This window comes from Geotrypetes seraphini, chromosome 1, assembly GCF_902459505.1.
Source record: "Geotrypetes seraphini chromosome 1, aGeoSer1.1, whole genome shotgun sequence".
In the NCBI taxonomy this organism is placed as follows: Eukaryota; Metazoa; Chordata; class Amphibia; order Gymnophiona; family Dermophiidae; genus Geotrypetes; species Geotrypetes seraphini.
Genome location: NC_047084.1, coordinates 254301065 through 254324064, shown reverse-complemented (window position 1 = coordinate 254324064; position 23000 = coordinate 254301065). Strand labels below are relative to the sequence as shown.

The following is a 23000-nucleotide window of genomic DNA, read 5'->3' as shown; positions in this document are numbered from 1 at the left end:
TTTTAAATCTATATTTGGTTTGGCCCCTACGTATTTGGTTTCTCATTTTATTTTGGATTGTTCTAACAGGCCTACCTACACGTAGAATACACATGTTCACTTATCCAACAATAAAGGCCTGTCGTTATAAAAGATTCCTGGACAGAACTCTTGCTTTCCAGGCTGGTAAATTGAACGATTGGCTGGGTAATATCATCATGCATTCCTCATCCTATTTTAATTTCAGAAAATCAGTAAAAACGAAATTGTTTAATCGATTTGTAACCTAAGGATTCATTGTTTTACTTCTTTTATCTGTATGTATGTATCTGATGATTTTACATTGTGCTTTTTCTCCGATTGTCTAGCACTTCTTATTGTAAACTGCCTCAAACTATTATGGCTTTGGCGGTATATAAGAATAAAATTATTATTATTATGCCAGTGGTTTTCAACCCAAACCTCAGAACACACCTAGCCAGTCAGGTTTTCAGAATATCCACAGTGAATATGCATGAGGCAGATTTGCATACAATGGAGATAGTGCATGCAAATTTATCTCATGAATATTCACTGCAGATAGCCTGAAAACCAGACTGGCTAGATATGTTCCAAGGACTGGATTGAGAACCATTGCTCTAAGCTATGTGGGAGACATGCACCTACATTGCTTTCAATAAGGGGAGATTTTCAGTAACACATTTTCAATAGCAAGGTAAAGACAAGCTGTGCAGAATTCCAGGGAACCAGCCTGTCCCTAATGACTAGCATTAGTAGACATCCGGGAAATCCCAGACATATCCTCTTTTTCGAGGACTGTCTGGATGCCCAAACAGTTTTTTTAAAAGATGGGGGGACTCCGTCCGGGTTTAGCCGGCTCTTCCAACTCCCCCACCTACCTCCTCTCCAGGCCTAGCCACTGTGACTAAATCTTCGGTCAGCCAACGGCAGCAACAAGATGAGCCTGCTACCGCCGGCCTGCCCTAGAAGCTGCCTCTCTGCATCAAATTCCTGTTTCTGCATAGGTGAGATTTGCAGAGAGGCAGCTTCCAGGGCAGGCCAACGGTAGCAGGCTCACCTCGTTGCTGCTGCCGGCTGCCTGAAGATTCAATCACAGCAGCATGGAGGAGGTGGGGGAGATGGGAGCTAGTGAGGTCATGAGGAGAAGCAGTGTTACAGGAAGGAAGGAAGGAGGCTGGAGAAACAGCATGAAGGAAGAAAAGGAAGGAGGACTGGAAAATAGCATGACGGGAAGGAGGGGGCTGGAGGAACAACACAGAGTGAGGAGAGCTGGAGAAACAGCATGGATGAAGGAAGAGAGGGAAGGAGAAACAGCATGAAAGGGTCTGGAGAAACAGCATGGAGGGAGGGCTGGTGAAAGCATGGAGGGAGGGAGTAGCCTTAGAGATCTGGCCAATTGGAGTCTTAGACCACCTCCCAGTGTATCCCAGAATGCATTGGGAAGGAGGCCTAAAACTCTGATTGGCCCAAGTAAGTTGGGTTAAGACAAGTTTGCTTACCTCTAAGGACAGCAAATAAAGACCTGAACGATAATGACAATAATTCATGATTAAACGAACATAGTATAAAAATACATGATCTTGAACTTTGATATTTTCGGTACATAGTCCATAGAAATCTGCTTGGCATTGTCCATATACTAGAGCAGGGGTCCCCAAAGTCCCTCCTTGAGGGCCGAATCCAGTCAGGTTTTCAGGATTTCCCCAATGAATATGCATGAGATCTATGTGCATGCACTGCTTTCAATGCATATTCATTGGGGAAATCCTGAAAACCCAACTGGATTTGGCCCTCAAGGAGGGACATTGGGGACCGCTGTACTAGAGTTTCTAGCAAAGCCCTCTCCAACCCATCTCAATCCAGCACTGTCCTTACATTTCAACTACTGGAATTGATATGCAATACCAAAAATTAGAAATAAATACATTTTATCATACTCAGTAAGTTTTGAAGAATAATTGCAATACACTTCCAGATCTACCAACATTATGTCTATTAGTGAGTTTATTTGTTACAACTTTCATTTCTCCTTTTCTAGAAATTTCTTAAAATAATTAGAATGATATGAACTACTCTTTTATAAACAATAAAGACAATGATTAAACTTGCTAATGTTGAGGTCATTACATCTGCCTTGCCTTCAGCTAAAGAACACTTTTAAAAAAGGCACATTCAAGTATACTTTCAGAGAAAAATTATTCTTCACACAGAATATTTTCTATTTATAGGAATGACCTTTAAATTACAGAAATGCATATGTGACATTGAAATACTGGGAATTTATGAAGAATTTTAAGTAAGCCATTTGAATTAAGAATAATGGAATATAATTAGGTCTTCAATTCTTAAGTATTTGATATTTTTGTCATCTTACAGAACCTTCAATTAGCTGGAAAATAAACAGCTAACATTAAAATCATGTTTATTGGCATTTTCATACCTCAGGCTCTACTGCTAGGTACATTTTTGGGTTGAATCAAATATGTATGTTGATGTTGCTTAGAAATCATTAGAGCAGAAAAGACATCGTTTAAAAAAAACAACAACACTTTTATCCCCACAAGAGACTCTCATTTTTGCTGGATATCAGTGTTATTGTGGAATAATTTGTTGTAATATATTCTTTTGTGCACTTGTTGTTTAATTTGAAAATGAATAAAGAATTATTTAAAAAAACAAACAAAAAAACAACAACACATTTTAGAAGCCCAGACCATAATTTATTTCATGTATTAAACAACATGGAAGGAAGTCTAAATGATATCCTGCATAGTTAAAAGGTAAGGCAAAATAGGCTATTATAGCCAGAAGAACATCTTTCAAAAACAGAAAAGGAATCCAAATGAAGATAACAGGAAGCAGCATAACACTGACAAATTAGATGCAAAACATTAGTAAAGAAGGCTAAAAGAGAATTTGAAAAGAATTTTTCTATATAAGCAAAAACTCATAAGGCTCCTTATACAAAGCTATGGTAGTGATGCTGCTGTGGTAAATGCTTGAAATCCCATAGGAACTGAATGGGCTTCGGTGCATTTACCATGGCAGCATCGCTACTGCAGCTTTGTAAAAGATCCCGATAGTGAGGGAATCAGTGAGAATGCTAGATCATCAAGGAATAAAAGAAGCATTCAGAGAGGACAAGGCCATAGTGGAGAGAGTAAATGAATTCTCTGATCTAGTTTTTACTGAAAAAAGATATGAGAGATCTATTTACCTATGCTAGAAATGGTATTTAAGGGAGATGATATGGAAGAATTATAAAATCTCGGTGAACCTGGATGATGTAATAAGTAAAAATTGACCAGATACAATAGATAGATTGTGATCCCACTGGGACAGACAGGGAAAAATGCTTGAGTACCTGAATAAATTAATGTAAACCGTTCTGAGCTCCCCAGGGAGAACGGTATAGAAAATTGAATAAATAAATAGAATGAAAAATTAAAGAGCACCTTACCTTTTAACCATTTGGGCTGTGATTTGGCCTTCCTTCCATGTTGTTTAATATGTGAAATCACCTGGATGGCTTGGATATCCCTCAGTGTAGTGTAAGAACTTATAAATGAAGTTGTTGATCTACTATTAGTAATATGTAACCTGTCATTAAAATAATCCATGATACCTAAAAATTGGAAGAGGACAATAGGTTCCAGGGGTGATCCAGGAAATTATAGACTGGAAAGCCTGATGCTAATGCTGGGAAAAATCATAAAAACTATTATAAAGAACAAAATTAGTGAAACGATAGATAATGGAACAGAGACAACATGGATTCAGCCACAGGAAGGTGAGCTAGTTGATTTAATGCGTCTAGATTTTCAGAGAGCGTCTGACAAAGTCCCTCATGAGCAGGGCCTTCACCAGCTATGTGTAAGCACTGTGGTTGCACAGAATGCAAGGGAGGCGGGGATTCCAAAATTGTGTTCTGTCCATTGCCTTCCCTGCTTGGCTGCAATGCAATGGGTGGGATAGGAGCTCTAGGGGCTTGTTTCCAGCTTGGGAAGTAGAGAGTTGCGCGGGGACAGAAATCCTACCCGTCCCTGCCAAAATCCCACCCGTCAACACCCATCCCCGTGAGGAATCCCACTCGTCCCCGCGAGGAATACCTCCATCCCCGTAAGGAATCCCCTCCGTCCCTATAACTTCAGAAATAGTTATTTCATTTAATTATGCTACTGAATTAAAGGCTGCGGTAGAGACCCATTTACAAATAAGCAAAGACACTTTATTAATTTGGAAATAATAATTGGGAAGAATACATACTTTGTAAACGGGTTTCTACCAGAGCCTCTAATGTAAATATAAAATATAAATACTCAGCTGATGAGAACCCCCAAGCTGTCAGCTGAGGACTTCCTTTGCAGTTGGCCGGGGGTCCCTTCTGCCAAGCTTGGCAGGCAGCAGTAGCATCCCTGAGTCACAGATGCTGGCACCTCAGTGGCTCATGGATGCTGCCAGTGATTGCTGTGCTTGGTGGAGGGGAGTTCTGGCCGTCTCTAGAGGAGGTCCTCTGCTGGCGGTGCTTGGGGATCCCCACCAGTCACAGCAAGGGTCAGCAAGTACTTCAGCACTGTAGAAATAAAACCAGAAATGCATTTCCTTTTCTTTTGAACACAATGCAAAGACATCTGCTATATACATTTCCCAAAGCTAACATATTTTAGTCAATAAATTCCGTTTTTTACCTTTGTTGTCTGGAGACTTATTTTTCCATAAAGTTGGTCCCAGTTTCTTTTTTCCGCTTTCCCATCTTCTGTAAATTCTTCTGTTGCTGTCCATTGGTTCCTCCCACCATGGTCCAGCATTTATCCCTTTCTCATCTTTCTTGCCTGCCCACCAGCCCCATGCCCAACATTTCTCCTTCTATCACCCCTCTCCAGCACCATGCCACATCTCTTCCTCCATTCCCTTCACCATTATGTCCAACATTCCTCCCTCTTGCATCCATTTCCCATCTATCCCACTGTTCCCTTTCCACCACAATATTTCTCACTCTCATCTGTACCTCACTCCCTCCCTATGACCAAAAATTCTCCTTTCTTCCATTCCTGTGTACACAACCATCTCCCGCAGCTATATGATCCGTTCTGGCTATCAAATTCTCGTATTGTTGGTCCTTATACATGTGATACATCCCAAGAATGTGGATCTGCAACACAAGCCAGTGAGCTGTAGGAACAAGATGGATTTTCAAAAATCACACCCTATAGCCCTGCTCTTCAGTTCATTTTCTGGGCAAAAAAAAATGTGTGTGATACTGGAACTATATAATCTCTAGTGAAACAGGAGGTAGCACCGGGCAAACACTGATCATACAGGATATTGAACTGTCTTTCTGTATAGTATTTCTGGCTGGCACATATCGTTTCTTTGTTATGCTGGAAAACATTGATTACAATACTGACATTAATATTTTTCTTTCCTTGCAACCTAATCTCTGTGTCACTTGTTAAATATTGCTCACTCTTGCTTAAAAGATTTTTGACCACTGACTAAAAATAACCTGAGGAGAGCTACCAATGGCTATAAATTAACCTTTGACTGTGTAACCGCACACAGTCAGAAGACCTTCCTTGCCATTGCTCTGTGACCGATGGAAGCCAATTTCTCATAAACAACCTGATTTAATCTATTTGCTTTCCTCCTCTGCTTTGAAAATAATGGGGCTTGTTTATTACAGTGAATGCCCTGTGCAGCCTAGAACACTGTGGGTTTACATGAGATTCTAAATGTGCCTCCTCAAACGGAATGAGAGGGAATGGGTAATTCAGGGAATGCAGCACTCTTTAAAAGGAGCTGTACAAGTGCCTGATACTGGCCAAAGGTTGAGAAATGATTTTATCCTCTGAACCTTTAACCAGAGGGGAGTCCCACAGCTCTGTCGCACCGAGGACAGCTTTGTAAGATAACCCTTGGATTTTGGAAGCCCTCCCCTATGTTTTTTAAAATATGGTTGCAGCTCCCTATTCCCAAGTTCATACCTTGTGTCCAAAAACGCACTCCCTCCCCCCTTTTGTGTTCCGCCTCCCAGCCCTCATCTTTAAGCAAATTACCAGCCAAATGGAGCTCGAGCCGCGAGGCTCGTCTTCTATTCCCTGCCTGCACTTCCCCAGTACACATAGCTGACCAGAAGTCTTCCCCGATGTCAGCGCTGACGTCGGAGGGAGGGAGGGCTTTCGGGGAAGACTTCCGGTCGGCTGTGTGCTGCGGCAGAGCAGGTAGGAAAAAGAAGGCGAGCCTCGCGGCTCGAGTTGCTTCAACCCCGCAGGATCCCCGCGACCCTAGGAGGTGTCCCCACGGGATAGGAGGCAATGTTCTGTTGCATACTGAGAACTGGGTACGAAACAGAGAATATGGTTGAATGGCCAATTCTCTCAGTGGAGGACAATGAATAGTGGACTGCCACAGGAATCTTTACTGGGACCAGTGATCTTTTAATATATTTATAAATAATTTGGAAATAGGAATACCAAGTGAGGTGATTCAATTAGCAGAGGGCACAAATCTTTTCCAAGCTGTTAATTGCATGCAGAGTGTGAGGAAATTGCAAGAGGATCTTATGAGATTAAAAGACTGGGCATCCAAATGGCAGATGAAATTTTAAGTGGACCATTGTAAAGTGCTACATATTGGGAAGAATATTTCAAATCATAGTTACCAGATGCTAGGGTAAAGATCTAGTAGTCATTGCAGACAATATGCTGAAATCTTCCACACAATGGCTAAAGAAGCAAACAGGATGCTAGAAATTATTAAGAAAGGGATTGTTAATAAGACCAAGAATATTATAATGAACATAAGAATAGCCTTATTGGGTCAGACCAATGGTTCATGAAGCCCAGTAACCCATTTTCACGGTGGCCAATCCAGGTCACAAGTACCTGGCCAAAACCCAAGGTGTAACAATATTCCATGCTACCAATACAGGGCAAGCAGTGGCTTCCCCCATGTCTCTCTCAATAACAGACTATGGACTTTTCCTCCAGGAACTTGTCCAAACCTTTCTTAAAACCAGCTACGCTGTCTGCTCTTACCACATCCTCTGGCAACGCATTCCAGAGCTTAACTATACTCTGAGTGAAAATTTTTTTCCTCCAATTGGTTTTAAAAGTATTTCCCTGTAACTTCGAGTGTCCCCTAGTCTTTGTAATTTTTGACGGAGTGAAAAATTGATCCACTTATACCCGTTCTATTCCACTCAGGATTTTGTAGACTTCAATAATATCTCCCCTCAGCCGTCTCTTTTCCAAGCTGAAGAGCCCTAACCATTTTAGTCTTTCCTCATACAAGAGGAGTTCCATCCCCTTTACCATCTTGGTCGCTCTTTTTTGAACCTTTTCTAGCGCCACTAAATCTTTCTTGAGATAAGGAGACCAGAATTGAATTCAATACTCCAGATGAGGTCACACTATGGAGCGATACAGGGGCATTATAATATTCTTAGTCTTGTTAACCATCCATTTTTTAATAATTCCTAGCATCCTATTTGCTTTTTTGGCCAATGGGTGGAAGATTTCAGCATATTGTCAGAAATGACAACTAGATCTTTACCCTAGGATCTGGTAACTATGATTTGGAATATTCTTCCCAATATGTAGCACTTTACATTGGTCCATTTAAAATTTCATCTGCCATTTGGATGCCTAGTCTTTGCCATTTGGATGCCCAGATCCTCTTGCAATTTCCTCATACTCTGCATGCAATTTAACAGCTGTATTGCTCCATGATGCAACCTTACCTTGAGTACTGCATCCATTTCTGGTCGCTGTATCTCAAAAAAGCCGAGATTAGATGTCACCCGGAAAAAGTCCAAAATGGCTAGGTTTTCTCTGCCCTAAGAGAGAAAGGACGCTTGAGTGGAGCTCCTTAAGAACCCTTGAGAATGCCTTTTTGTGGCGAAACGGGTCCCATTGGGCAGGCTAGTGATTCTTCACTTTAAAAGATAAGTGAAAACACTTTCTGTTGCGATGTTTTATTTGAATTGGTTCATTGAACTATGAAACAACAATAAGTGTTAAGCAAGACATCAATGAGGAGGTGACAATAAGGGTCAAGAATATACATTATTACCCACTAAATGTATGCACTACACAATCGGTGTGGAACTGAGTGGGTGTTGAAGACCCTTTAGACCTCTTTCCTTACTGGACTATCGGAAGTGGGGAGATTTGTTTTTGTGGATATTTCCAGTTTACCTCACTTTACCATCTTCTATACCTTGTTAGTAAGCCCAATTATTCCCCCTGGGAGATGGAGGCACATATTTAAATATCACCACCACCTTCCCCTGCCCCTTTCAGTGTTTCCATGAGGGCATGGAAAGCTATCAGGAGCAGCCTCAACAGGTGAGTGTGAAACTGTGTCCGCCTAGGATCACAGTAACGCTCATGCTCAATCGCAAAACAGAGGCAGGGTGTACCTCCAATACATAGAACTGCTCATGCCTTAACAAAGAAAAAAAAAACCACATCACTGTGCACGGCATAATCCACAGAATAAGGCATGAGGAGCTCACATAGTCACCTCAGCTGTGCCCTGCTAACATGAGTGGCTTCACTGGTGTAAGACCCATTCCCTCCCCGCTTCCTGCCCCATTCCTACATTGTCATAGCGATCTTGGGGCCAGCTCATTAAATTACAGTGAACTAACCTAAACTACATCTGCCTGTCCCCAATGAACATTTTGGAAATTAGTGCTACAAGAAGTGACACAAATAAAGATATTCCAAAATTTTCATCTAATCTACCCAAAGAAGAATGAAAGGCCCTGCACAAATTGAGTACCGTATTTTCACGCAAATAACGCGCACCCGTATAAAACGCGCACACGGGTATAGCGCGCAGAAATCACGATGATATGTACAAAAACTTTGGTATACCGCGCTCACGGGTATACCGCGCATGCTGCCCGACGCTCCTTTCGCCCGCCCTGACTTTCCGTGCGCTGTCCCGACTCTCCGTTCACCCCCCCTGACTTCCGTGCACTGTCCCCCCTTGAAGGTCTGTCCCCATCCTGAAAGCCTGATGCCCCCCCCCCCGACGTCCGATACATCCCTCCCCCCGAAGGACCGCCGACTCCCCAACAATATCGGGCCAGGAGGGAGCCCAAATCCTCCTGGCCACGGCGACCCCCTAACCCCACCCCGCACTACATTACGGGCAGGAGGGATCCCAGGCCCTCCTGCCCTCGACGCAAACCCCCCTCCCCCCAACGACCGCCCCCCCAGCCGACCCGCGACCCCCCTGGCGACCCCCACGACCCCCCACCCCCCTTCCCCGTACCTTTGGTAGTTGGGCCAGAAGGGAGCCAAACCCTCCTGGCCACAGCGACCCCCTAACCCCACCCCGCACTACATTACGGGCAGGAGGGATCCCAGGCCCTCCTGCCCTCGACGCAAACCCCCCTCCCCCCAACGACCGCCCCCCCCCAAGAACCTCCGACCGCCCCCCCAGCCGACCCGCGACCCCCCTGGCGACCCCCACGAACCCCCCACCCCCCTTCCCCGTACCTTTGGTAGTTGGCCGGACAGACGGGAGCCAAACCCGCCTGTCCGGCAGGAAGCCAACGAAGGAATGAGGCCGGATTGGCCCATCCATCCTAAAGCTCCGCCTACTGGTGGGGCCTAAGGCGCGTGGGCCAATCAGAATAGGCCCTGGAGCCTTAGGTCCCACCTGGGGGCGCGGCCTGAGGCACATGGGCCCAACCCGACCATGTGCCTCAGGCCGCGCCCCCAGGTGGGACCTAAGGCTCCAGGGCCTATTCTGATTGGCCCACGCGCCTTAGGCCCCACCAGTAGGCGGAGCTTTAGGATGGATGGGCCAATCCGGCCTCATTCCTTCGTTGGCTGCCTGCCGGACAGGCGGGTTTGGCTCCCGTCTGTCCGGCCAACTACCAAAGGTACGGGGAAGGGGGGTGGGGGGGTCGCCAGGGGGAACGCGCATCGGCTGGGGGGCGGTCGGAGGTTCTTGGGGGGGGGCGGTCGTTGGGGGGGAGGGGGGTTTGCGTCGAGGGCAGGAGGGCCTGGGATCCCTCCTGCCCGTAATGTAGTGCGGGGTGGGGTTAGGGGGTCGCCGTGGCCAGGAGGGTTTGGGCTCCCTTCTGGCCCGATATTGTCGGGAAGTCGGCGGTCCTGCCGGGGGGGGGGGGATGTATCGGACGTCGGGGAGTCGACCGGGCAAGAGGGCTTGGGCTCCCTCTTGCTCCGATCGTGGATGCGGGTGCGGGTGGGAGCGCGTGCGAGCGGTCGTTCGGGGTGGGGGTGCGAGCGGTCCTGCTGGGGGGGTGAATCGGGCGTCGGGCGGGGTGGGAACTATGTTTTAAAACTTTTGTATACCGCGCTCACGCATATAACGCGCGAGGGGTATGCGCGGTAGGTAAAAACGCGTATAACGCGCGCGTTATACGCGTGAAAATACGGTAATGAATCTTCTAAAAAAAACTGCAGACTTGGTACACGATGCAGGCAGACTTTATTATGACAAATGAATCTTTGATTAAAAACCTTTTACCAGGTAAGGGACCCAACACGGTCCGTGTTTCGGACAAACCTTCGTCAGGGGTCCTAATAGGTACAAATACAATAATAAAAACCAACATATTTAAAAACCAACGTATTTAAAAAAAACAATGTCTCAATATATTAATTGCTATGATGATCCAATTATTTCAAATAAAGATAGAATTTTAGAAAGTGAAGAATGAAGGAAAAAAAATTATGGAGGGGTATGTTAAATAAATAGGTAATATAATAAATAATTTTTAATTGATGTTCATGTTTAATTAAACTGTATATGTCTGATAAGAGACTCTATTAAACCAAAAAGAGGTCCAAAATCTGGATAATACATGTGAAAAGAGAAAAAACAAGTAAAAAAAGGGGGAGAAATAAAGTAAAAATAAAAAATATATCTAATATATATATATAAAATAATGTAGATATATAATACATACCACTTTTGATAAAAAGGAAAATTATCAAAAGAAAAAAGCCTTGGATAAATAGCTATCTAGAAACATAAAGAAAGACATATAAAACATAAAAATAATCATAGATATATATCATAGCCTAATTTGGAGGAGTAAATAATATAGTATAAAATATAACAGTGAGTAATTAATTGTCATAAAACTCTTAGATACACAGCAATAAAACTAAACACAGCAACAATGATGAATTATAATAAGGCAATTAAAAACAATTAAAAGCAATACAACCATTAAATAATATTTATAGTGGCTAATCATGTGCTAATAAATATAAAAAGACAACCCTGAAGATAAAAGGTATACAGTCATCCTAAGATATCATCATTTTTTTTAAAAAAACCACAACAACAGTGAATTTAAGACTAAAATTGCATTGATTGAAAAATCAATGAATACATATGTATATACCAAAACAGCCATGAGGCACTATATGATTACTCATCACACTTCTTAAATTTTACAAAAGCACCCCGGTGGGTGTTATATCATATCACTTATGATTGCAACAAAACAAAAATCACACGGAAATACTTTTGTGAGCTAACTGAAAAAAGGGGGGGAAAAACAGTACAGATACCACAGATTGTGTAATATGGAGACAAATATCACATAATGGGAGGTCTAGTAACAGTGAACATAAGGCAGAGTAGGTCAGGATAAACAGCAGAACGTCTGGAAAAAGGATAGGAATGTATGAAGAAAGAGAGTGTGTAAAGAGAGTGTAAGAAGAAAATGTAGGTCGCAAAAAGAGTAGAAAATAAAATTGAAAGACTTACCGATAGGTGACACGCTGAAAAAAACCGCCAGAGTAAAAATTGCTGTAAAGTAGCAATGAGCTATAAATAGTAGAAGGTCGTAAAGCACGGTCATAAAATTGTCGAAAAAATTGAAAAAAAGCCGGATCGATCGTCAGAAAATAAAACGTATTTAAAACTGAAAAAAACAAACATATTTAGACACGAAGAAACATTTAAATGTAAAAATTGTATATATATATATATGGGAAACTATAAATAGTGTGAATAATAAACTTAAGAAACAGAACGGAACTGACCAATCATCTTGATTGTGGGAGTGTCAATTCCCTAGTATGTGAGACATAAGAGGTTAGAAAGAACCTAATAATATGAATTGCATTGTATTAGCAAAGTCTATCAGATGTCAGAATAAATTAGAAAATGGGAAATATACAAAATACATATTATTTTGTGGGCTATTGAGAAATATAAAAGAATATATAAAAAATAAATAAAAAGATAATATATAGATAGAGTATAGGAAAATGAAAATAAGATAAGACAACATTTTGTGTTTAAATTTTAAATTAAGAAAAGAAAAAGGGGAGAAACCTAAAAGAGATATATGTTTGTGTTATATGTAAGAAAGGAAAACAGCATTAAAGAATATATATATGGGCAATCTGATGGAACATTATAGTCATAGAATATATAGCGTAAAATAAGTACAATTAAAAACATATGACAGTAATTATTAAATTTCAAAATATCATAGAGAAGAAAAAATATAAAAGCAGGTATATAAATCACAGGTATAAATACAATAAAGAACATATAACAATTATTTTTTGAAAAAATATATAAAATAAATATATATAAAGTGTAATCAGATAAAACATAAAAAATATGATGAAAAACAAAGAAATATATATATTGAAAATTAAAGAAAAGGACAGTAGTCTATCTCTGCATTAAGACCTGCAGGTACAATTGTGTTTAATTCAAAAATAGTCCTTTGTTCTGTCCGTAACAGGACGTTGTCAATGTCACCTCCTCTCCAGTTTTTTTTATAAGTTTTAAATATCACAAAACGTAACTCTTCAATAGTATGTGAAAAGTCCTTCCAATGTTGAGACAAGGGTGCTGTTAATATCTCTCTGAGAATACAACTTCTATGTTCTATGATCCTTGTTTTAATCTTCCTCTTGGTCTTGCCCACATATAATAGATTACAAGGACATCTGATAATGTAAATAACACATTCAGTATTACAGTTACTGCTGAAATTTAACTTATATGTTTTTCCAGTCCGTGGATGTTTGAAGACGGCAACTTGCATAGAATGCTTACAAACTGAGCATTTCCCACATGGCTGATGTCCAGTGTGAACATGCTGGATCGTATTCTCTACAGGAAGTGCGGAAGGCACAAGTTGATCTCTTAAGTTGGCATTGCGTGTGAGTGCAATCAGAGGCTTCTTACCATTAAAACATGGATGTAACTCCAAAATGTGCCAGTGGGATTTAATGATTTGCTGGACCTTCCCCGAAAGATGCGAATGTTTCAGAACACATGTGAAATCTGGCGCCTTGCGTTTCTTATTTCCTGTTTGGAGTAGATTTTCTCGATGTTGACAAAGTGATCGTTGATAGCAATAAGCAATCTCTGCATTCTATGCAAGTTGCCGTCTTCAAACATCCACGGACTGGAAAAACATATAAGTTAAATTTCAGCAGTAACTGTAATACTGAATGTGTTATTTACATTATCAGATGTCCTTGTAATCTATTATATGTGGGCAAGACCAAGAGGAAGTTTAAAACAAGGATCATAGAACATAGAAGTTGTATTCTCAGAGAGATATTAACAGCACCCTTGTCTCAACATTGGAAGGACTTTTCACATACTATTGAAGAGTTACGTTTTGTGATATTTAAAACTTATAAAAAAAACTGGAGAGGAGGTGACATTGACAACGTCCTGTTACGGACAGAACAAAGGACTATTTTTGAATTAAACACAATTGTACCTGCAGGTCTTAATGCAGAGATAGACTACTGTCCTTTTCTTTAATTTTCAATATATATATTTCTTTGTTTTTCATCATATTTTTTATGTTTTATCTGATTACACTTTATATATATTTATTTTATATATTTTTTCAAAAAATAATTGTTATATGTTCTTTATTGTATTTATACCTGTGATTTATATACCTGCTTTTATATTTTTTCTTCTCTATGATATTTTGAAATTTAATAATTACTGTCATATGTTTTTAATTGTACTTATTTTACGCTATATATTCTATGACTATAATGTTCCATCAGATTGCCCATATATATATTCTTTAATGCTGTTTTCCTTTCTTACATATAACACAAACATATATCTCTTTTAGGTTTCTCCCCTTTTTCTTTTCTTAATTTAAAATTTAAACACAAAATGTTGTCTTATCTTATTTTCATTTTCCTATACTCTATCTATATATTATCTTTTTATTTATTTTTTATATATTCTTTTATATTTCTCAATAGCCCACAAAATAATATGTATTTTGTATATTTCCCATTTTCTAATTTATTCTGACATCTGATAGACTTTGCTAATACAATGCAATTCATATTATTAGGTTCTTTCTAACCTCTTATGTCTCACATACTAGGGAATTGACACTCCCACAATCAAGATGATTGGTCAGTTCCGTTCTGTTTCTTAAGTTTATTATTCACACTATTTATAGTTTCCCATATATATATATACAATTTTTACATTTAAATGTTTCTTCGTGTCTAAATATGTTTGTTTTTTCAGTTTTAAATACGTTTTATTTTCTGACGATCGATCCGGCTTTTTTTCAATTTTTTCGACAATTTTATGACCGTGCTTTACGACCTTCTACTATTTATAGCTCATTGCTACTTTACAGCAATTTTTACTCTGGCGGTTTTTTTCAGCGTGTCACCTATCGGTAAGTCTTTCAATTTTATTTTCTACTCTTTTTGCGACCTACATTTTCTTCTTACACTCTCTTTACACACTCTCTTTCTTCATACATTCCTATCCTTTTTCCAGACGTTCTGCTGTTTATCCTGACCTACTCTGCCTTATGTTCACTGTTACTAGACCTCCCATTATGTGATATTTGTCTCCATATTACACAATCTGTGGTATCTGTACTGTTTTTTCCCCCCTTTTTTCAGTTAGCTCACAAAAGTATTTCCGTGTGATTTTTGTTTTGTTGCAATCATAAGTGATATGATATAACACCCACCGGGGTGCTTTTGTAAAATTTAAGAAGTGTGATGAGTAATCATATAGTGCCTCATGGCTGTTTTGGTATATACATATGTATTCATTGATTTTTCAATCAATGCAATTTTAGTCTTAAATTCACTGTTGTTGTGGTTTTTTTTAAAAAAAATGATGATATCTTAGGATGACTGTATACCTTTTATCTTCAGGGTTGTCTTTTTATATTTATTAGCACATGATTAGCCACTATAAATATTATTTAATGGTTGTATTGCTTTTAATTGTTTTTAATTGCCTACGGATGTAGCGGTATATAAGAAATAAATTACATTACATTACATTATTATAATTCATCATTGTTGCTGTGTTTAGTTTTATTGCTGTGTATCTAAGAGTTTTATGACAATTAATTACTCACTGTTATATTTTATACTATATTATTTACTCCTCCAAATTAGGCTATGATATATATCTATGATTATTTTTATGTTTTATATGTCTTTCTTTATGTTTCTAGATAGCTATTTATCCAAGGCTTTTTTCTTTTGATAATTTTCCTTTTTATCAAAAGTGGTATGTATTATATATCTACATTATTTTATATATATATTAGATATATTTTTTATTTTTACTTTATTTCTCCCCCTTTTTTTACTTGTTTTTTCTCTTTTCACATGTATTATCCAGATTTTGGACCTCTTTTTGGTTTAATAGAGTCTCTTATCAGACATATACAGTTTAATTAAACATGAACATCAATTAAAAATTATTTATTATATTACCTATTTATTTAACATACCCCTCCATAATTTTTTTTCCTTCATTCTTCACTTTCTAAAATTCTATCTTTATTTGAAATAATTGGATCATCATAGCAATTAATATATTGAGACATTGTTTTTTTTAAATATGTTGGTTTTTAAATATGTTGGTTTTTATTATTGTATTTGTACCTATTAGGACCCCTGACGAAGGTTTGTCCGAAACACGGACCGTGTTGGGTCCCTTACCTGGTAAAAGGTTTTTAATCAAAGATTCATTTGTCATAATAAAGTCTGCCTGCATCGTGTACCAAGTCTGCAGTTTTTTTTTTTTTGGTTTGTTTGTTCTGGATTGTCTTTCACTGCAGACAGTTGGACCTTGGTTTTTTCCTTTGTTTTGGTTTGTTGTAATGAATCTTCTACCATAATATGGCAGGCAGAAAAAGGCGGAGCTAAGAAAGCAAATAGGAGGTTAAGAATTATTATGAAAGAAATTGAAAATGAATAAGAACATTATAATGCCTTAGTATTGTTCCATAATGCAACTGCACCTCTAGTCACCACATCTCTAAAAAAGATATAGAGGGGCATTTTTGATATCACATCTAGATGTTTTGCAGAACACGCACTAAAATCCAGTACCAAACGTGCCCATTTTCAAAACTGCTAAATATCTAGCTTGTTATTTTGCGACAATGGATGTGTTTGTGCTCGGTGTGCTATCTTTTTGAACCAGTTTTGAAAAAAACCCCCAAAAAACCCACATCCAAAAGAAAAACGCATAAAACAAGCCATTAGGATGTAGAAGGGGTCAACAGACATCCCCAGCAGTGGGGTACCCTAGGAGGCACTGCAGTGAACTTCATATAAAAGTCCCAGGTACACATCTCCCCATAACCCCTTTATATTGTATGGTGAGGCCAAAATCCACTGTACTGAAACCCACCGTACCCAACTGTAAACCACAACAATAGTCCTTTTGCCTGCAGGTGACATCTATACATGAGTACAGTGTAACTAGGATAGAGTTTGGCAGTGGTTAAGGATGGAATAGGGGTCTGAGTCCCATCTCTTTGGTTCTCTACACAGCCAACCAGGCTACTCTAGGGTGCTTACCGCTCTATTAGAACTGGCCATAACATCTGACATAGAGGCAGGTATGTACTGTTTCATTCCCATCTTTGGAGGGTGGGAAGGAGTCAGTGACTACTGGGGGAATGCGTGTGTGGGGGTCATGCTTACATCCCTCCAGTAATCATCTGGTCAGTTTGGGTACTTTTTTGCTATCTATTCATTGTTGAAACAGGTCTAGCCCCAGTTGTCCAAACTGTGCTCTGAACATATTCTTCAAAGTTCGAATATGGCAGACAAACATCCAAGTCATAAGCATACCTTAGCCTCACCCACATCACACCTCTAACCTCTAACTTGCCCCCTTGAGATTTAGATGAACTGCAGATGCACAGCATAGAAATCCATCTAGAAAATAAGTTTTGAAAATAGTGAATTGGAAGGGTTTGGCAAGAAAAACATCTATCTGCCCCTTTATGTTACTTTTTGGATGCTTTTCATTTTTGAAAATGAGCCCCATAGCGGAATTAGAAAAGGTACAGAGAAGGGCAACAAAAATGATAACAGGGGCTATTCAGTTTGGAGAAGAGATAGATCAGGGGAGATATGATAGAGTTTTATATAATTCTTAATGGAGTAGAATGGTGGATGTGATCACTTGTTTACTCTTTCCAAAAATACTAGGACTAGAGGGCACACAATGAAACTAAGTAGTAAATTTAAAACAAACTGGAGGAAATATTTCTTCACTCAATGTATAATTAAACTCTGGAATTCTTTGTGAGAGAATGTGGTGAAAACAATTTAGCTTAGCAGGGTTTAAAAAAGACTTGGACAATTTCCTAAAAGAAAAGTCCATAAACCAATATTAAGACGGACTTGGGAAATCCACTGCTTATTTTTAGGATAAGCAGCAAAAAAAAAAAAATCTGTTTTACTCTTTTGGGATCTTGCCAGATACTTGTGACCTGGATTGGGCAATGCTGGAACAGGATACTGGGCTTGATAGACCTTCAGTCTGTCTCAGTTTGGCAACACTTATGTTCTCATGATAGTCATGCTGAACATACATATTAATTTAAATGTTGCTGTTGGCATTTAACTTAACATCTTTATCTATTGGGTGTCCTACAGAAGAGATATTGTTCTTATTTATAATGTAATTAGGGTATATTTGTTTTAGGACCTATCCTTTCTTGGACAGAATTCTTTTCTGATGGTAAAGTAATTTTTAATAAAGTATAAAGTATAAACCATACAAAAACAGTATCAGCTGAAAAAAAAAATTGAGCCCTCAGGTTTCAATTCGAACTAGAGAGCTGCACGGGAACGGGGATGACGGGGATCCCGTGGGTTCCCCCTTTGGGTCACGGGGATCCCGTGGGGATGCCCCCTAGGGTCGCGGGGATCCCGTGGGGACGTCCCCTAGGGTCACGGGGATCCCATGGGGACGCCTCCTAGGGTCGCGGAAATCCTGCGGGGTTCAATGCACACGAGCCACGAGGCTCGTCTTCTTTTCCCTACCTGCCCTGCCGCAGCACACAGCCGACCAGAAGTCTTCCACGATGTCAGCGCTGATGTCGGAGGGAGGGCTTAAGCAAAGCCCTCCCTCTGACATCAGCGCTGACATCGGGAAGACTTCCGGTCGGCTGTGTGTTGCGGCAGGGCAGGTAGGGAAATGAAGACCAACCGAGTTTTCCAAAAAACAGGGGCTTTGGAGTGAAACACAAAGTTGTTCAGTACCGGGTTTACCAATTTTGACATTTTCCTAAGAATGACTATGAGCTCCATTAGTAAAGAAGTTGGATGAATGTTTTGAAATATATATGTCGTGCAAACTTTTACAAGAAAAACAGTGGACAGGCAAATGCTATACAAATTCCAACAAAGAAGAAAATAGCCAAGGAAGAATATAAAAAATAAAATAAAAAATGTAAAAAGTCTATTTATTCAACAGCATAAAATATTAACATAGAATAATGAACTGGATTTGGATTTAGCTTAAGCCCATGTCTTAGCAGCATCTTCATCAGACATCATTGTGCTGAGCTCCACCCCTCAGACTCTCTTTGGTTTCATCACATACTGTTTGGTTAATCAGGGGAACTGAACATTATCCCGACCCCTTCCCCTGCTTGCCAGCTGTTTACATGTCCTCAGCTTGTCAGGGTGAGGTCAACTGCTCCCTTCCAGTGGCCAGGCTAGCTTTTCTTTTACCATAGGGTGTTAAAGTTGTTCTGCCTATGATTTGGGGTGTTCCTTTCAGGCACCTGGTACTCAAAGTGGATTGGATAGGCTTTATCATTGCACTTGTCTTGAAGATGCTAATGGAGTGACAAGAAATAAATTGATTGCTTGAACTGAAATGTTTTGAATAACATGCTATTTTACTTTTTATGTTGACTGTGCAGCTAGATATTTCTTGAATTTTCTATTTTCTATTTACATTAGAGGCTCTGGTAGAAACCCATTTACAAAGTATGTATTCTTCCCAATTAATATTTCCAAATTAATAAAGTCTGTGCTTATTTGTAAATGGGTCTCTACCAGAGCCTTTAATTCAGTAGCATAATTAAATGAAATAACTATTTCTGAAGTTTATAGGGACAGGCGGGGACGGAGGGATTCCTCGTGGGGATGGGTGGGATTCCTCATAGGGACGGGTGGGGACAGGTGGGATTCCTCATAGGGACGGGCGGGGACGGAGGGATTCCTCATAGGGACGGGTGGGGACAGGTGGGATTCCTCATAGGGACGGGCGGGGACGGAGGGATTCCTCATAGGGACGGGTGGGGACAGGTGGGATTCCTCATAGGGACGGGTGGGGACAGGTGGGATTCCTCATAGGGACGGGCGGGGACCGAGGGATTCCTCATAGGGACGGGTGGGGACAGGTGGGATTCCTCATAGGGACGGGTGGGGACAGGTGGGATTCCTCATAGGGACGGGCGGGGACGGAGGGATTCCTCATAGGGACGGGTGGGGACAGGTGGGATTCCTTATAGGGACGGGTGGGGACAGGTGGGATTCCTCATAGGGACGGGCGGGGACGGAGGGATTCCTCATAGGGACGGGTGGGGACAGGTGGGATTCCTCATAGGGACGGGTGGGGACAGGTGGGATTCCTCATAGGGATGGGCGGGGACGGAGGGATTCCTCATAGGGACGGGAGGGGACAGGTGGGATTTCTGTCCCCGCGCAACTCTCTAATTTGAACCCATTCTTAAACCAAGGAAATATCTTGCAAAGATGGGATTGGAACATTAGAACATATGTTGTTTGAATGTCCTTATGTGGAATAAGATCTGGTCAACAATTTCACATTTGCTTCCTATATCAGAGCCATTAACTTATTCAATAATTATTTGAGGGGGAGGTTATGGTCTTCATTAAGATCCTCTGAGACAAAATTGTTGAATAACTTAGGGCTCCTTTTACGAAGGCGCATTAGCAGTTTAACATGCATAATAGCACACGCTAAACCGCCGGCCGCGTTAGCCGCTACCGCCTCCTCTTGAGCAGGCGGTAGTTTTTTGGCTAGCGCGGGGGTTAGTGCGAGATTAAAAGTCGCACGCGCTAAAGCCGCAGCTTCATAAAAGGAGCCCTTAATAATGATTACCATTAAAAAATTTTAATCAATTGGAAGGATCTTTCTAAATTGAAATACAGTATAATACATGGTGGAATACTTTATGTTTATATAACAAATATGAACAAATTTATGCGATTAAACGTGGCAGTTTGAAACAGTTTAATAAGATATGGAATTGTTTACTTAAATTCACAGATTAAATATTATTGTATTTAATTTGTATTGTATGTTATCACACCCTTTGACTTTATTTATTTATTGTATTATATTATATTATATCGTTTGTGTTGTGTTTTCTTCAAAAATTTTCAATAAAATCTTATTGGAAGGAATCTGATGCAAGCAAGTCATATGTGACCTGTAGTCCTAGTCTCTGTTACAATGAAAAGCACACACAAATGTTACCTTGCAGAGATCTGTGACAGCTTCTGTGGTTTTGCAGTCTTCCTCTTCTTCCGAGTTACAACACATCTCTCTTTGCTTCTCCAGCAGTTCATGGTATTCCTTTCATTGTCAGTAAAAACAAATAAACAAAAAACAATGAGAAATAATATATGGGGAAAAATTAAGATATACTTGATAAACATTCTGAGGCCCATCAGGCCCTGGGAATTAGCCGGGCAGATTCCTGCGGTTGGCGCTGAGCCCAGATATTCAATGCCGGGCCATTTCCAGTGACTGGCATTGAATATCCAGTAAGTTTTTGGCTGCTAAAAACATGGCCGGCCATGCTGATATTCAGCATCGGCCAGCTAAATTTATAGCAGCCAAAGATAGGCCAGCTATTTATGTGGTCCGATTTGGCTGCTCAACTTTGCCGGCTAGCGGTCTGAATTTTGTGACATAGCCAGCCATCTGCAAGCCACTAACCACTAATATTCAGCAGTCATCTCACACTGAATATTTGTGCTTAGGCAGTTATATGCTATTTAGCTGGCCAGGAGCCATTCTTGGTTGGCTAAATATACTGAATATCGGGCGGTCTCTCTTTACTACAGTGCTGGTTCCTGAAAGATGATGATGTTTATTTGCTGAATTAATCAAATTGAAAATAAAAACAAAAGAATAGCCTTACTGGGTCAGATCAATGGTCCATCAAGCCCAGTAGCCCATTCTCACGGTGGCCAATCCAGGTCACTAGTACCTGGCCAAAACTCAAGGAGTAGCTACCAATGTCTTTCTCAATAACAGACTATGGACTTTTCCTCCAGGAATTTGTCCAAACCTTTCTTAATACCAGCTACGCTATCCGCTCTTACCATATCCTCTGGCAATGCGTTCCAGAGCTTAACTATTCTCTGAGTGAAAAAAAATATTTCCTCCTATTGGTTTTAAAAATATTTCCCTGAAGTTTCATCGAGTGTCCCCTAGTCTTTGTAATTTTTGACGGAGTGAAAAATCGATCCACTTGTACTACTCCACTCAGAATTTTGTAGACTTCAGTCATATCTCCCCTGAGTCTTCTTTTTTCCAAGCTGAAGAGCCCTAACCGTTTTAGTCTTTCCTCATACGAGAGGAGTTCCATCCCCTTTACCATCTTGTTTGCTTTTCTTTGAACCTTTTATAGCACCACTATATCTTTCTTGAGATAAGGAGACCAGAACTGAATGCAATATTCCAGGTGAGGTCACACCATGGAGCGATACAGGGGCATTATGACATTCTTAGTCTTGTTAACCATCCCTTTTTTAATAATTCCTAGCGAATTTGGAATGTGCAAAGTTTGGACTTATTTTGGTTACACTGTCAGAAGACAAAGATTATTGGAGAAGGTGATCATGTTTGTGAAGACTGAAGGAACCAGGCAAAGAGGGCGACCTGAATCATATGGCTGGACACATTGAAAACAATCATGGGGATGACACTGGAAGACCTTTCTGGACTAGCAGAAAACTGATTTCTTTTGAGATCTGTAATTCATTGAGTCACTGGGACTCGAACACAAGTCAATGGCAGTTAACCAAGTTTGGACACTCAAAGTTTAGAGTTACCACTAGCGAGCTACCACTACTGAAGTCACTAAACGAGAGGGCATGTGGATCAATTCATATAGAGAAGAGCAAGAAAGACAGCACCCAGTTCCAGAACTGCTGCCCCCAAAGAAGGAGAACCTGAGCCACATAACCAGTACAGGCCAAAATCTGCACTTCCTGCTCTGCAAAGAACATCTGCTTTGAGGAGCTGCTCCACTTTCCTATCCTGAGCATCCTTAAAGGCAGTTCCTCATACCGGGATGGTCGTCTTCTTTGTCACAGAAATGCCTGCTGCATCCACCCTTGAAAAGTGGAATAATCTCTCAAGATCTTCCTGCTGCAGGAGGGGGGGGGGGGTAGAGTTTGTACTGATGCCTTGTGCCCTTAAAAGGACTGTCCTGTGCCTCTCATTTTGTTAGGATGTATTGAGATAGAGCCCTATGTAGTGGCAAAGCTTTAAAACCTCCTCCTGTCATAGGCACCAACATTTCTAAATGATTGGGAGAACCAAAGGCAATACAAATTATCCCTCTCTGGACACAAATGAAAATGCTTGCTCAATATTGGGAATGCTCAGTGCTTGCTGCATCCACAGAGCTCCCTACAGTATGGGGACCAAGG

The 23000-nt window shown here is 40.4% G+C and overlaps 1 protein-coding gene across 2 annotated transcripts in view; it reads right to left on the bottom strand.

Moving 5' to 3' along the window:
• The window catches only part of EVC (EvC ciliary complex subunit 1), a 140868-nt gene that overhangs the window by 67656 nt on the left and 50212 nt on the right, over nt 1–23000 (bottom strand). For both annotated transcript variants that reach the window (XM_033949478.1, XM_033949488.1), the window contains exon 12: nt 20812–20910. In XM_033949478.1, the coding sequence (XP_033805369.1) occupies nt 20812–20910 (99 nt within the window). The remainder of the gene's footprint in view (nt 1–20811; nt 20911–23000) is intronic.